We start from the raw sequence: 16,279 nt of genomic DNA, 5'->3' as shown, positions 1-16,279 counted from the left end.
GGTGTGGGTGCTAGATGACTGGCTGGTTGGTGTGGGTGCTAGATGACTGGTTGGTGTAGGTGGCTGCTAGATGACTGGTTGGTATGTGTGCTAGATGACCGGTTGGTGTAGGTGGCTGCTAGATGACTGGTTGGTATGTGTGCTGGATGAGTGGTTTTGTAGGTAGCTGCTAGATCACTTGTCGGTGTGGGTGCTAGATGACTAGCTGGTTGGTGTGGGTGCTAGATGACTGGTTGGTGTAGGTAGCTGCTAGATGACTGGCTGGTATGGGTGCTAGATGACCGGTTGGTGTAGGTGGCTGCTAGATGACTGGTTGGTATGGGTGCTGGATGAGAAACAATCCAATGATTGTACATTGGCTATTAGGACTGATGGTAAAGGCAGATTACCCACTCGTCGTCGGATCCTTACGAGGCACCCAAACCTTCGTCCCCGATATCTCTGTTGGTGTAGGTGTGCTAGATGACTGGTTGGTGTAGTGTGGCTCTCTGGTTGGTAGATGACTGCTGGATGGGGTGGTTTTGTGGTAGTGCTGCTGAGATGACTGGTTAGTGTGGGTGCTAGATTCCTCCTGCGAATGTCAGGGATGAGGGCCTTGTCGGGCGTCTGAAGTAAATCCTTCCCGTTCGACTCGTTAAAGAAAACGTCTTCCTCCAGATCGGGGTGACTAATCACCGTCCTGATATCTAGAAGCCCTTTTCGGTCATAAGACACAGTGGCAGAAACATTAAGTACAAAATAAGTTACAAATAACGCGAAAAAAACGCACTCAATAGTACAATTCATTAGGAGATCCTACAACGGCAGCCATCTACTATTATCATGATTATCGATATTACTGAGTATTTCAACAAAGCACTAATAGGAATACGGATGCGAAATCCAGGCCCCTAACAGAGTATAGCATCGTCTTAAATCCTGCTTAAAATCAAGCATTCCCATATGGATCAATGAAAAAATATATATTTAAAGGCACAAAAAAAGCCCATAATGCCAGACTTACTGTGTGAGGCCAAGAGAAACAATGTGCCTGGCCAGAAAAGTCTGTCTGAAATACACCAAGCTAATTCCATTCTCTCTCATGAAAAAATGGGCTGGAGGGAAGAGGGGGGCACAACTTCAAAACTGGCTGGTAAATTACACACTTCATTCAAAGAATTTGCGTCTGAGCACTGATATATCACACATAGACCAGATTAAAAAATGGCTTAAGGGCAAATCTCATCCATTACAGTTGCGCAGGGCCAAAGTCACAGCATTACGGAGTGATTTATAGACAGTCAAACGAAACGGTGTGGATGGGAGGGGAGAGAGCAGTGCCCGTCGTCAGTCCATTTGGTGCATTAAAGTGAAGTGTAATGGTCTCACTGACTGAATGATGATGGGAAAATGGCCTCCCTGTTTGGGAGCCCTTGAAGTGATTGATTACCATGTGGATTGAATACAACGCTCTATGACCAATCACGCTTTCCGCAACTCATCGTAGGCATAAACAAAAGAGGGGCCATTGAGCGACTGGACCATTGGCGTGGCCCATTCCCCCTGCCTGAAGCAGATACAGCTGTTTCTCAGCCAAACTCACTGTGTCGTCCAAACAGAAGCCTCCAACAGTGAATAATGGTTGTAACTCAATAGCTTTGTCCATTTTTCAAAAGTGCCCAAACACATCAGGCTTGCTTGTTTTCAGATAGGCATCTCGCATTAAGAATGACCAACAATTCAATTAAAACTTGCTTTAAGTAATCAAAGCAATGACTTCACGTTCTGGAAAGTGATCATCAACTGATAATAACTTGACATAGCATCATAAGAGATAGAGAATGGTCCATCTCAGTAGACTGTGTGCGTGAGTGCAATGGTAAGAGTTCATACGGTCAATTGTGTAAGTGACTGTGCTTTACTGTATTAGTTGTAAGTGTCTTGGCAGATATACTGCAGACTGATACAGAGGCTTAAAGATTACTCTGGGATTTGAAGAAAATGAGCTGAAGAAATAAAACCATCTAATGAGTGGATGTAACTTTGATTCAAGACTATATGGTTTCTTTCTCTGCCTAAGTGCTAAGGGAATTCCCCTATCTACAGCCAATTATTCCTGAGTTGAAGGGAAAAACTCCAGCGCTCCTTACTGAGGCAAAGATAACTTTGGTGTATTCATAAGTGGTCAGAGAATATACCTCAAGTCTAATTTTGTATCTATAATGATTTCTTAGTATTTTTGTAATTGGGTCACATGAAGCGAACGTTGGAGGTGAAATCCATCATGTTGATTGCTGGCTCTGTCTGTGGGTTGAGTTTCTGCAGATGTAGTGGGTCTCAGGAGAGGAGCTGCACTGCTCAGCTAGCGCTGCTCGCACTGCTGAGAGCAGCTCTTTACCTTTGTTACTGAACCCAAATGTCTGAACCCCAATGATAAATCACTCACTTTTTATGCGGAGCTCCGACAGGCCATGGCACTGGGTCAGGCCTTTATTCAGAAATCAGACGTCTGAGCGGCCCGGCTGGACGAGACAAGGTCTGCAGAAATACACCCTGATGTGATCATTCTGTCAGCAAGCAGCCCAGGTGGTGTGTGGGGGGGGATAAACTACTCCAGTCCCACTCGGATGCCATCTATACCCAGTAAACCCTGCAATTTGCTGAGATTTGGGCCATAAATTTGTCATAACAAATCCTTTCCAGGAGGCATTCCATCTTCTGTTGGCGTTGATCTCTAAATGTGCTGCTATGCAAATGCAGGAGCTGTTCCGGATATCTTCTGGGAGAGGAAGGCTGTCTGTCTTGCTGTCTGTTTTTCTCAGAAGGAGGACATTGATGTGAACTCTTCTCTCTGAGTGTCCATGAGGGAGGTATGGCAGAGGACCCAGTCTGGTGAGGGTCTGTGTGATCACACATGGACATCTTGGCAGGGATCAGATGAGTAATGGAGGGGTTTTCATGGCCTTTGGACATCCATGACCAAATCAGTCAGAGCGGTCATTTAGTCCTAGCCAGCAGTAAGAAAACAAGTCGAGGGGAGATTGGTGTCCAGCCAAAAGCAACATGGCGGACTCACTGTCTTTCACTCCTTGATGAACGCCCCAGGCAGATATTCTGTGAATCAAAGCATTTTCTTCTGTCCCCCTACTTCATCTCTCTACCAGAGGTGATTCATGCATGATGTCATACGGAATGCCATTTTTTAAATGGTCTTATGTGTGAGGGGCCATTGTCTTGGCCAGTGTCTGCTGTACCGATTAAAAAAATATGAAATGATGAACAGTTAAAGGTCCAATGCAGCCATTTTTATCTCAATATTAATTTCTTTCTCAATATTAATTTCCTTTCTGGGTAACAATTAAGTACCTCACTGTGATTGTTTTCAATTAAAATGGTCCAGAAGAAACAAAAATAGTTTCTTAGCTAAGAGAAATTTCTCAAGCAATCATTTTTCTAGGACTGTTTTGGATTGGTCTGGGTGGGGAAGGGAAAACTGAAAACTAGCTGTTATTGGCAGAGGTTTGGAACTCGCTTTCTTATTGGTCTATTAACTAATTTACCACCTGGTGACATCACCAGGTGGTCTTTTCAAACAGCTCTTACACTAAAAGGGCATTAACACAATTTTCACAAGTTCACAGTATTATTCCAACCTCATTGTCACAAAGGAAATTATGGGTAGCTCTAATGGGAAGCGTCTACCATGATCGCGACACATGATGACAGCTGAGGCTGATATGATCTTGCTTGGGCTATGTAGTGAAAACCTTAAGACAATCCTTGCTTTAGTGATGGGCTTCAGGAGCAGGGGGCTTTTAGTGCTGTTGCAGGACATGTAAAGCGTGGTGTGAAAGGCCCCAGTGATTCCCGTCGGGCCAGTAGAAGGTATTTTAATGGCTCACTGACCCCAGTAGCCAGGCTGTCACCACCTCTCTCACAGGGTCCGCATTGTGCTGCTGTTAACTAGACATCAAGACCCCAGAAACGCAGGAGGCTCCAGCAGGGCCCTCCGACCGAGGGGCCACAAAAGAATGAAATGGAAGAAAAACAAGAGCACCTCACAAAAGGTCTTAACATCACATGGTTGGCTGGAGAGACCAGGAAGGGAGATATGTCTTTACATATCGGCATGCCACCGAAACATCAATTCTTCATGCAACTCTTCACTACAAGGGAGTGCCCTGTGCCCCAGTCATTGTGTGATCATCATGCCTATGTTTATCCAGAATGGAACGGAATAGACATTATAGTTCAAATAGTCAAAATTAATTTAATTAGTTAGGTTTAGAGTGTAAATGCTTTTTTAAATGATGTATGAAAACCTTTAATAATAATATAATATAATTCCTGTTTTCATAGTTGCAATATCTAAAGTACTGTAAATTTTAACAGCAGCCAGCACATACAGTTATTCTACAATGTGGGAGATCTGCGGACTTGACTCTCTCGTTGGCTGGGCGCTGCAAAGCGTCACCATCTGTCACTGCTAAAGCAGTAGTCTACCCCCTGGTCTCTCTGTCAGTAAGAAAACAGTGTGGAGCAATACGCTGTGAAGTTTGCCAAACGATTTACCGATTTAAATGTTGACCTCCAATCTACATATGAGTAAAAAGAAAAACAACTAATCAAGCGCGTCCTGGAATTGCACTGCCGAGAGCTGTGGAGGATTTTTCTCACATTTTGGCACATTCAAACACTAAAGAAAGACGGTCCTTGATGGAATAATTCGTTTTACATCGAAAATATGACGAAGATATTATTACATCTGGTGCATTTGATGTTATTTTTTCATTCCGGTATCGGGGAAGTTTTATCAGAGGAGCCATTCGCAATTACGCAGCAGGACAGCGATATCCACGAAACTACCGGATGGCACCTCCTCGCGCGAAAGCGCACGGCGGGACATGGTCTCCATCAATATGTTTAAAGTCTATGAAAAGTACAGTAAGGAACCACAACGCCATCGAGACGAAAATACCGTCAGAAGTTTTAAGGCTATTCCAGGTGAGTGTTCTCCTGCCCTATGTACGGCAGTAGATTTTATGTAGGCCTTTTTAACGTAAGATGTCATTGAGTGTCCCGAAAGCCGTCTGCTACATAAAATGCATTATTATTATATGTGCATATGTTACTGCATGACACTGTAATGTCACATAACCTAATATGAAGTGGCGGGCTGCTGTAGGTAGGATACAGCAGCTACAGTAGCCTATATCACTTGGAACCGTACAGTGACATAAATATAATTTTGCAAGAGCAAAACGTAAATCATAAATAAAGTTCAGCTACTGAATGTGTTTAATATAAGCACCCCCCATTCCCTGTCACTACTTGATACAAGCTCAATGTGAGAGTATAGGCTACTGTTAGTATCCACGACATATTAGACCAAAGCCGATTATGACGCCAATAGAGGCACATGGAAAATTATTCTCGTGCGCTCCTGAGCATTTCCACATGTCTGAGACCTTTTCAGAGGCTATGTTTATCTTTCAAACAGCAGTGGGAGTCAAGGGATGAAATTAAGATGATTGTTTATTGTAATCCAAATGCTGTATATTGCAATCAGATCGTTATCATGCCATGTGGTAGCATGCACTATAACCTGCTGTATGTGATGCTATTTCACCCAGAGCTAATCATTCATTGTTTTTATGACATTATAGTTAGCAGAGAAAACAGTTGAAATAAAGCTACATTGAAAAATAAAGTTTAGAATTGAAAATGCTGTCACTACGTCTTTCCATTGTCTTGTCTTTTTTTTGCAGGTGTCTCCAAGAACAGTGTGTGGTTCCATTTCAACCTGTCGTCCATCCAGGAGTCGGAGGACATCCTGTCCGCCACATTCCACTTCCTGGACCAGCGTCCCCGCCACCGACCCTGGATCTGCCGGCGCTCCCGAAGCGCTTCCTGTCGCCTTCAGTGGCATCCCCCGTCCCAGCTCCTCTTCCGAGGAACGTCCCCAAACTCTGCCTTTGCCTCCCTGCTGGGCAATGTCACCCTGCCCCCTCCCAGGAGAGGGTCCTGGCAGACAAGTGATGTCTCCGCTGTAGTCAAAGAGGCCCGCATCCTGGGAGTCTTCCTCATTACCGCTGAGTTTGACTTCGGGATGAGGCTCCAGAGGAACCAGGAGCGCCTTTCTCCAACCATCCTACCGTACGTCCTGGCGTATGCCAACGACATGGCCATATCTGAGCCCAACAGTGTGGCCATGACCCTGCAGAGGTACGGGCCTTTCCCTTCGGGCGAGGAGCCCACCCGGTCATCCAACGAATCTCCTCCAGCCTCTAGGCTGAAAAGAGAAGCTTTGTCCCCCCTGAACCAAATACTGGACAATGACCTGCCTGAGGTCCAGTTCAACACCCTGAAGAGCCATGAGCTATGGGAGAGCACTTATTTGGTTCCCAAGATCAAGCCCTCAATGAAAGATGGGCAAAAGCATGGCCAGGAGAGCAGTGAGGGGTTGAATAAGCCCCAGGTGCTGAGCTTTGATGAGAGGACCATGAAGAAGGCTCGCAGGAGACAGTGGAGTGAGCCCAGGGTCTGCGCCCGGCGCTACCTGAGAGTGGATTTTGCAGACATCGGCTGGAGCGAGTGGGTGCTAGCCCCGAAAGCCTTTGATGCATACTACTGTGCAGGCACCTGCGGATTTCCTATTCCTAAGGTAAGTTAGCGTAGTGTTTTACTTCAGTGTTTCATGTAGTATTTATTTAGTAAATAAAATATTGAATTGTTTTGAAAATATGTTTGGAATTGCTTTAATTGATCAGATGACGAAGGGCATGCTGGATAAAATACACTACATGACCAAAAGTATGTAGACACCTGCTCATCGAACATCTCATTCCAAAATCATGGGCAATAATATGGAGTTGGTCCCCCCTTTGGTGCTATAACAGCCTCTACTCTTCTGGGAAGGCTTTCCACTAGATGTTGGAACATTGCTGCAGGGACTTGCTTCCATTCAGCCACAAGAGCGTTAGTGAGGTCGGGCACTGATGTTGGGCGATTTAGGCCTGGCTCGCAGTCTGCGTTCCAATTCATCCCAAAGATGTTCAATGGGGTTGAGATCAGGGCTCTGTGCAGGCCAGTCAACTTCTTCCACACCGATCTCGACAAACCATTTCTGTATGGACCTCGATTTGTGCACCAGACCATTGTCATGCTGAAACAGGAAAGGGCCTTCCCTAAACTGTGCCACAAAGTTTTCCCTTCACTGGAACTCAGGGGCCTAGCCTGAACCATGAAATTAGCCCAAGCCCATTATTCCTCCTCCACCAAACTTTACAGTTGGCACTATGCATTGGGGCAAGTAGTGTTCTCCTGGCATCCGCCAAACCCAGATTCGTCCGTCAAACTGCCAGATGGTGAAGCGTGATTCATCACTCCAGAGATGGCGTTTCCACTGCTCCAGAGTCCAATGGAGGCGACCTTTACACCAATCCAGCTGGGAATTGGCATTGTGCATTGTGATCTTAGGCTTGTTTGTGGCTGCTCGACCATGGGGACCCATTTCATGAAGATCCCAACGAACAGTTTTTATGCTGACGTTGCTTCCAGAAGCAGTTTGGAACTCGATAGTGAGTGTTGCAACTGAGAACAGATGATATTTACGTGCTTCAGCACTCGGCGGTCCCGTTTTGTGAGCTTGTGTGGCCTACCACTTCGCGGCTGAGCTGTTGTTGCTCTTAGACATTTCCACTTCACAATAACAGCACTTACAGTTGACCGGGGCAACTCTAGCAGGGCAGAAATGTGAGGAACTGACTTGTTGGAAAGGTGGCATGCTATGACAGTGCTATGTTGAAAGTCACTGAGCTCTTCAGTAAGGCCATTCTACTGCCAATGTTTGTCTATGGAGATTGCATGGCAGTGTGCTAGATTTTATACACCTGTCAGCAATGGTTGTGGCTGAAATAACCAATCCACTCATTTGAAGGAGTGTCTACATCTTTTGTATATATAGTGTACATGCCTAACAAACGTGATGTCATCATCATACTCCCTTGTGAATGAGAATCCCTCTTAACTCCAGCTTCTTTCCCTCTCTGGCTCCCAGGTTGCCCGGCCCTCGAACCACGCCACCATCCAAAGCATTGTGAGGGCGGTGGGAATCGTTCCCGGCATTCCGGAGCCCTGCTGTGTTCCGGACAGGATGAGCTCTCTGAGTGTTCTCTTCCTGGACCCCAGCCGGAACATGGTGTTGAAGGTTTACCCCAACATGTCTGTGGAGACCTGCGCCTGCCAGTAGAACCACCCGGAAGGAGCCTCAATGCATAATGCATGAGCCAGAGTACAATGAATCAGACAGAGTGGAGCAGAAGAGACATTCAGTCAGTACAGTAAAAAAGACAGACATCTTTGGATGAGGCTGCGATGGATAAACCCACCATGGAGGGAGATCTGGATTATAGATAAGGGTTTCTGGATTATAGATAAGGGTGGCGAGATGCAGAGAACGCCGTGTCTGACCATCAGATCCGTGTGATTCACACAGACATTTCCTTGTCATTCAGCAGCTCAACTGTAGTTGAATTTGGGCCTGTATCACTGTCAGTGCCAAGTCTTCAGCCATCCAGAGCTCCTGATGTATACACGGATTCCAAAGTAACTCAAATGATGGACCCTATTGCCATGTACTGGACTTCGGTGGGGGCTGGTGGGAGTAGCTACAGGAGGACGGGCTCCTTGCAATGGCTTGAATGGAATAGATGGAATGCTATCAAACACATGGAAACGACATGTACGACTCAGTTTCAGCCATTGCAATGAGCCCCTACTCCTATAGCTCCTCCCACCAGCCTCCACTGCTGCACTTAGACTATTGGACTCAGGTGAGCTTTACATGTGATGTCTTCATACGGTACAAGACTCAAAAGCTGAACCTCTGTAAATAATAATGTAACTAATACAACTAAATAAGACTTATTTCTGTAAATAATTGCTGGGATCTTAAACTATGTTTTGCCTGTAGTGTTCACTAGTTGTGCAGTTTGAATGAATCTGTCAACATAAATGGTTAATACATGAGAGAATGTACTGTTATAATAAATAATCCCATGTTGTTTTCTGACATGTCATGTTTGCATAAGTTTGAATCAGGAATCCATTGTCATCATATTCAGCGAAGAAAATGGAGATAGACAGCACATTCCTGCCACCTGCTGTTTTGAAATAGAAAATAGTTTTCAAAAAATGGCCATTTGAAGAGGTAGACCTGAGATTGCTGGTTTTGATCTTATTGACGGAAAGATTGTGAGAGCTTAATTACTTATAGACCACTAGTGCAAAGTTATTACATTCAACATTTTCAGCATCATACTGTAGTTGATTAACGTCAAACTACCACAAAAGTATTGAGAATATTGTGCTATGTAATTTCTATTCCAACATTGCGAATTGTGCATTTATACTTTGTTTAGGCTTTGTCCGGTTTTGATCATGTGTGCTTTAATTGCCCAAATATGGCCTAGATTGACTCAAAACTTAAATGGAAATAAACGGAATGCTCCATAAAGTGGAGTACATGAATGATGAGAACCCTGGGAGATTGGTTGGGGTTGTAATCATTTTATGATGACCTTGTCCTGAGTCCTCATAGGCTGCGTTTACACAGGCTGCCCAATTCTGATATTTTTTTCACTAGTTGGTCTTTTGACCAATCAGATCAGCACTGAAAAAGATCTGATGTGAAAAACTCTGATGTGATTGGTCAAAACAACAATCAGTGGAGAGAAAAAAAAGCATCCTACATATTTACAGTATTAGCCAAGCAGCTAATATTAGAATTATAGGAATGTTTAGGGAATAGGAATGTGTTACTCATTTCAGACTCAAATAAAGAAAGTACCTTAATCACCAAATCACTTGTTTATCTGGTGCATTCTTCTCTACGGAAAATGCATGTCAGAGGATATTTAACTGGCCTTTACTCATAAAGATATCCCACAGAGTGGGGGGTTGGGGGGGGGGGGGTCTGCCTGAATGTGTGAGAGAGAAAAACACACTGTTGGAAAGTGCCAGGACTCAGGCCAATGTCCTCAGACACATTGGCCTCGGATGTCACTGGATCCTAGCCACAGTGTTTACTGGTGATGAAGAAGGTGTTCTACACAAATAATTCCCCTTGGAATATCGAGTGCTGCCAATTTAACCTGTAACTAACATTTCTGAGCAAATGTGTTAGTTTGACATCTTTATTGCTTATGTATCTGAAAGACTCTGAAGAAAACATGTCCTGTATCAATATGGGAAAGTTCTCACTATTTATTTTTTTGCCTCTCCTAACTTATGGTGATTTCCGTCGGCCTCAAACTATGACCCGTTAGTGGAAAGCAAGTGGGAAGAATTTAGCAAAGTGTTTGTCAGTAGTCTCGCAATTTCCAGCGCCTCGCTCATTATCGCAGTGTGTCTGTCAAATGTTTACAGAATATTCATTAACGGCAAGCGCCCTAATGATAACAAGGCCCAAATGAAGATACAGTGTCAATGGTCGAGATAAGAATGGCTGTGCTACTATTTTGGTTGAAACGAGGCTACTGTTTACTCTAGAACATGGGAGCGGATCCCAGCTCTAGCATAGAAGAAGCTCAATTTCAACAGATCGTCACCCAAAGTCCATGTTAAATACATAGTGGGAACTGGGAAGGTAAAGTGTGTTGATTGGGAAGGATTTGCTCTGAAGATGCAATGCTCAAGGCGTTTCTTCTTCCAGATGTGTCTGAGTTTGCTGGTGTCCACGGGGTCCTGTAGATGCAAGTCACTGAACGATGTCCTTCAAAGTGAAGATCCTGAGAGCTTCACTGAGACTTCCAAGCAGGACTTTGTTGAAAAGGAGGAAATGGACAGCAGGTTACAGAGCTTTCTGGAAAACATGAAGGAAGGGTTTCTGAGAGAACTCAACTTATCAGATGTCCCACAAGAGCACATCAAGATATACCCACCGCCGTTCATGATTGAACTGTACAACAAGTATGCCTCCGACAAGTCCGCGATGCCTCGTTCTGATGTCATTCGCAGCTTCACCGTTCAAGGTATGTACATAGGCAAGTCAAACAGGAATATTTGGGGCAAGACTTATGCCACAGGGTTTAAAAAAAATCAGTTATCACAACATTTACATACATACAGTGGCTTCAGAAAGTATTCAGAAATATTCACACCCCTTGACTTTTTGGACAATTTGTTGTGTTACAAAGTGGGATTAAAATGGATTTAATTGTCATTTTTGGTCAACGATCTACACAAAATACTCTGTTATGTTAACGTGTAAGAAAAATTCTAACATTGATGAAATATTTAGGAAAACTACAACACTAATATATCTTGATTAGATAAGTATTCACCCCCCTGAGACAATACATGTTAGAAACACCTTTGGCAGCGATTACAGCTGTGAGTCTTTTTGAGTAAGTCTCTAAGAGCTTTGCACACCTGGATTGTACAGTATTTGCCCATTATTCTTTTTTAAATTCTTCAATCTCTGTCAAGTTGGTTGTTGATCATTGTCAGAAAGCCATTTTCAAGTCTTGCCATAGATTTTCAAGCTGATTTAAGTCAAAACTGTAACTAAGCCCCTCAGGAAAATTCAATGTCGTCTTGGTAAGCAACTCCAGAGTAGATTTGGCCTTGTGTTTTAGGTTATTGTCCAGCTGAAAGATACATTTGTCTCCCGGTATCTGTTGGAAGACTGAACCATGTTTTCCTCTAGGGCTTTGCCTGTGCTTAGCTGTGTTCCGTATCTTTTTATCCCCACAAACTCCCCTAGTCCTTGCCGATGAAAGGATACCCATAACATGATGCAGCCACCACCATACTTGAAAATATGAAGAGTGGTACTCAGTAATGCGTTGTGTTGGATATGTCCTAAACATAACACTTTGTATTCAGGACAAAACATTTATTTCTCTGCCACATTCTTTACAGTATTACTTACATGCCCTGTTGCAAACATGATGCATGTTTTGTAATATATTGTTCTGTACAGGCTTCCTTCTTTTCACTCTGTCATTTAGATTAGTTTTGTGGAGTAACTACAATGTTGTTGATCCATCCTCAGTTTTGTCATACAGTGTCACAACCATTAAACTGTGTAACTGTTTTAAAATCACCATTGGCTCATGGTGAAAGTCCTGAGCAGTTTCCTTCCTCTCTGGCAACTGAATTAGGATGGATGCTTGTATATTTGTAGTGACTACCATAACAAAGGATTGCCATAACAAAGGGGTTGAATACTTATTGACTGAAGACATTTCAGCTTATCAATATTTATTTAAAAAAAAAAAAATCTTCAAACAAAAATCCACTTTGACATTATAGGCTATTGAGTATAGATCAGTGACGTAACATCTCAATTTAAAAAATACACAAGTCAGGCTGTAACACAACAAAATGTGGAAAAAGTAAAGAGGTCTGAATAGTTCTGAAGGCATTATGTTAGTACTGTATGCTTATTAAGCAAGCCTGTGTGCCTCTATGGCTATTGATTCAAATATGTGACATCAAATATGAAACTGCGTATGCCTGTTGCCTACTTTCGCAGATGTTAGTCACTCTGCAAAAAATGGAACAAAGTCAAAACACAGACTGCTGTTCAATGTAACTGTCCCAAATCACGAAGAGGTCACCATGGCGGAACTCAGGCTATTCACCCTGCTGGATAATAGGGCGACCTCGCACTCAACCTCCTCCAATCAGATCGGGGCTTCCATAAAGGTCTATGAAGTGGAGTATAAAGGAAACAATGTCACAGCCCACTTTGTGAATGGGAAAGAGGTCGTTGGGGCCCATCACTCTTGGGAAGCTTTCGATGTGACCACCGCCATCCAGAGTTGGGTCAAATCAGGCCGTGGGGCCAGTGCATTTGAGGTGGTGGTCGACAGGTGGGACTGTGGGCCTTTCAAAGGCGGAGGTTTTGACGTGAGCGTGGCTGTGGGGGATAACCAGTCAGCTGCTTTGATTGTCTTCTCTGATGACCTGGGGAGCAGGAAGAGAGAGGCCAAGAAGGAGCTGAAGGAGGAGATAGTCCATGAGGAAGAGACGGTCTTCTCAGGGAGCGACTGGCAAGGGCCCGACTTCAATGAGATCCCCGTGGACCTACACCCCAGGCGGAAGAGGCAGGGGGACACCAGCTACTGCCGACGGACCTCCATGCGCGTCAAATTCAAAGATATCGGCTGGGACCAGTGGATCGTAGCGCCCCCTGAGTATGACGCCTTTGAGTGTAGAGGGGTGTGTTACTACCCCCTGACTGAGGACATGACCCCTTCCAAACACGCCCTCATCCAAACCCTGGTCAATCTCAAGAACCCCAAAAAAGCCAACATGGCATGTTGCGTTCCCACAAAACTGGCCCCAATCCCGGTCATGTACCAGGAGAATGGTGTCATCACCTTGCGACAGATGTATGAGGAGATGAAGGTGGCAGAATGTGGATGTAGGTAGTAAGAGGTAACATCCACGGTGGTTCCCTTTACCCTTTACTGTAAATCTGTACATTCCTGTTGTAAGATGCTTTTGAGTTATTTTATTTAGTATACGCTCAGAAAATATATCAATAAAACCTGAAATTCAGTATTTATTAACTATGTATCATTATTGTAATGGTTTTAGAAAACAAAAGAGATGATAAATTGGATCTATTATGAAGTCAGTGTTCATCAATTGTTTGATATCTATAACAAAATTATCATAATCGAAAAGAGTAGATTTTGAAAGTATTTTTTATAACAGGGCATTTCTGTAGTGTACGCAAGAGGCGTCACTACAGTACCTGGTTCGAATCCAGGCTGTATCACATCCGGCCGTGATGGGGAGTCTCACAGGGCGTGCACAATTGTCCCAGCATCGTCCGGGTTTGGCCGGGATAGGCCGTCATTGTAAATAAGAATTTGTTCTTAACTGACTTGCCTAGTTAAATAAAGGTTCAATTAAAATGATGATTATGAATTCTAAATGATTCATTTGAATTAAACATGTAGTGTTCTCATTAGTTTCATATTAGAGGCAGAAACTGCTCTATAGCATAGCAGTGTATTTCTCCGCTAAATATGTTCTACTGTATAAATTAATATTAATTTTTGAATTTCTAAAGTTCAACTTTTGGGGATGAATTTCTCCTTTGAATAATGTGTACAGAGTGCCCTCTAATGGTGGACAATAAACTATTTTTTATGTATATATCTTCCTCCTTCATTCATGCCTTACATTTTCTTTTGACTGTTTTTGTAATTATTCAACTAAAATATTGCACACATATCTAAATATTAAGTACGCGTTGATCCCGACATACTTCCGTTGTGAACATTAGTCAATGCACAATAGTCAATACACATCAATGTATTCTAATCAGAGGTGATGGTTCCCGTCCCAATGAAGCAAATGTTTGTCAGAGGATGAGGAAGCCTAGATGTAGACACTTACATCACCGCTTCACAGTAAAAACAAAGTTGGCCCAGTCTTAATATACACTATATATACAAAATGTGGAAACCCCTACAAATGAGTGGATTCGGTTATTTCAGCCACACCTGTTGCTAACAGGTGTATAAAATCGAGCACACAGCCATGCAATCTCCATAGAAAAAACATTGGCAGTAGAATGGCCTTACTGAAGAGCTCAGTGACTTTCAACGAGGCATCGTCATAGGATGCTAGAGCTGCCCCGGTCTGCCCTGCTGTTATAGTGAAGTCGAAACATCTAGGAGCAACAACGGCTCAGCCGCGAGGTGGTAGGCCACACAAGCTCACAGAATGGGACTGCTGAGTGCTGAAGTGTGTAGCGTGTATAAATCCTCTGTCCTCGGTTGCAACATTCACTACCGAGTTCCAAACTGCCTCTGGAAGCAGCATAAGAACTGTTCGCCGGGAACTTCATGAAACGGGTTTCAATGGCCGAGCAGCCGCACACAAGATCACCATGCACAATGCCAAGCGTTGGCTGGAGTGGTGTAAAGATCATCGCCATTGGACTCTAGAGCAGTGGAAACGCCTTCTATGGAGTGGTAAATCACGCTTCACCATCTGGCAGTTTGATGGACGAATCTGGTTTTGGCGGATGGGGCTGTTTTTCATGGTTCGGACTAGGCCCCTTAGTTCCAGTGTAGGGAAATCTTAACGCTACAGAATACAATGACATTCTAGACAATTCTGTGCTTCCAACTTTGTGGCAACAGATTGGGGAAGGCCCTATCCTGTTTCAGCATGGCAATGCCCCTGTGCACAAAGTGAGGTCCATACAGAAATGGTTTGTTGAGATCAGTGTGAAAGAAGTTGACTGGCCTGCACAGAGCCCTGACCTCAACCCCATCGAACACCTTTGGGGTTGAGGTCACCTTTACATTCAAAAACAATGTGACATCTGATTTTAGCCTAGTTAACAGAGTCCACAATTGCCTAAATTAGTTCCTCCCCCTGATGACCTCCTCACTATCCATTTTAGCGCCAAGCATACCCTCCAAAAAAGGTCCTTGCTTTCTGGATCCTTGGGACGTCCCTACCCCATTAAAATGGTTAGGGTTAAGGTTAGGCTTAGGTAATGGTTATGGGTAGGGTTAGGGTAGGGATTAAGGTTAGGGTTTAGGATAGGGACATCCCAAGGATCACGGATAACACTAACCCTCCCAAATGACACAGTGAACAATGTACCGGAGTCTTAAAATGAGATTCCAGGTCCTGATTGGTCATGAGGAATCGCCAGACGGGCTTATGTAAGAATGGGTATTAGAAGTTAAGGCAAGATTAACGGTACACACTGTGCTGCCGCATTAGACGATATGTAGTTGCGTAATTCTGTGTTGTAAAAATTCCCAGTCATAAATTTCAGTTTTGAACTCACTCAACCCTAAATTCTATTCACTGTTGATAAATTAACATAGGGGCAATGCAGTGAGTGAAAATCTGGATGCAAACATGCATTGTAAAATAGTGAATATATAAGTATTTTCAAACAAATGGTAATTCATGTTCATTTTTATAATCATTGCTGTTGAATCTTCAGTTTCCATCCTGCATTCTGTGTTTAAGGCAGCGTATCAGGAATACACACGTGAACACAAACTGTGTAATCGTGTCATCCACTCCGCGCCCCAGACACGGCCTCACAAAGCATGGCCCTATTCTCCATCTGGCCAAACCACAATGCTTTCATAAGTGATTGTGACTTTCACATGGGGCTTTCATACTAATCCGGTTGTCTTTCACTTCTTTAATCTGACCTAATCTCTTGTCATATCTCATCCCTTTTTTTCAAGAAAATGAGTATGACATGATAGTGCATATCATAGAAATTCCCCAAGAGTAA

At 43.7% G+C, this 16,279-nt stretch overlaps 2 protein-coding genes across 2 annotated transcripts; both read left to right on the top strand.

Annotated features, from left to right (window-relative positions):
- The first annotated feature begins 4,316 nt into the window (after window positions 1–4,316).
- LOC115106406 (growth/differentiation factor 10-like) lies at window positions 4,317–9,842 on the top strand. The gene is given in 4 exon segments (XM_029629108.2): window positions 4,317–4,846; window positions 4,848–4,983; window positions 5,748–6,643; window positions 8,039–9,842. Coding segments are annotated over 4 exon segments (1,347 nt in total). The 5' UTR covers window positions 4,317–4,723; the 3' UTR covers window positions 8,231–9,842.
- Window positions 9,843–10,145: 303 nt separating this feature from the next.
- LOC115106160 (growth/differentiation factor 2-like) lies at window positions 10,146–14,155 on the top strand. The gene is made up of 2 exons (XM_029628717.2): window positions 10,146–11,012; window positions 12,521–14,155. The coding sequence occupies exons 1-2, from the start codon at window positions 10,664–10,666 to the stop codon at window positions 13,420–13,422; spliced, it is 1,251 nt and encodes a 416-aa protein (XP_029484577.1). The 5' UTR covers window positions 10,146–10,663; the 3' UTR covers window positions 13,423–14,155.
- Window positions 14,156–16,279: the final 2,124 nt, after the last annotated feature.

Source organism: Oncorhynchus nerka, linkage group LG23 (genome assembly GCF_034236695.1).
Source record: "Oncorhynchus nerka isolate Pitt River linkage group LG23, Oner_Uvic_2.0, whole genome shotgun sequence".
NCBI classification, from domain to species: Eukaryota; Metazoa; Chordata; class Actinopteri; order Salmoniformes; family Salmonidae; genus Oncorhynchus; species Oncorhynchus nerka.
This window is presented reverse-complemented; position numbering and strand designations above follow the sequence as displayed.

Excerpts from the sequence above, each read along its gene's own strand:
- LOC115106160 (XM_029628717.2), top strand. The coding sequence starts at position 10,664 with ATGCAATGCTCAAGGCGTTTCTTCTTCCAGATGTGTCTGAGTTTGCTG. Across the intron at positions 11,013-12,520 it reads TCGCAGCTTCACCGTTCAAG|ATGTTAGTCACTCTGCAAAA; the intron begins GTATGTACATAG and ends CTACTTTCGCAG.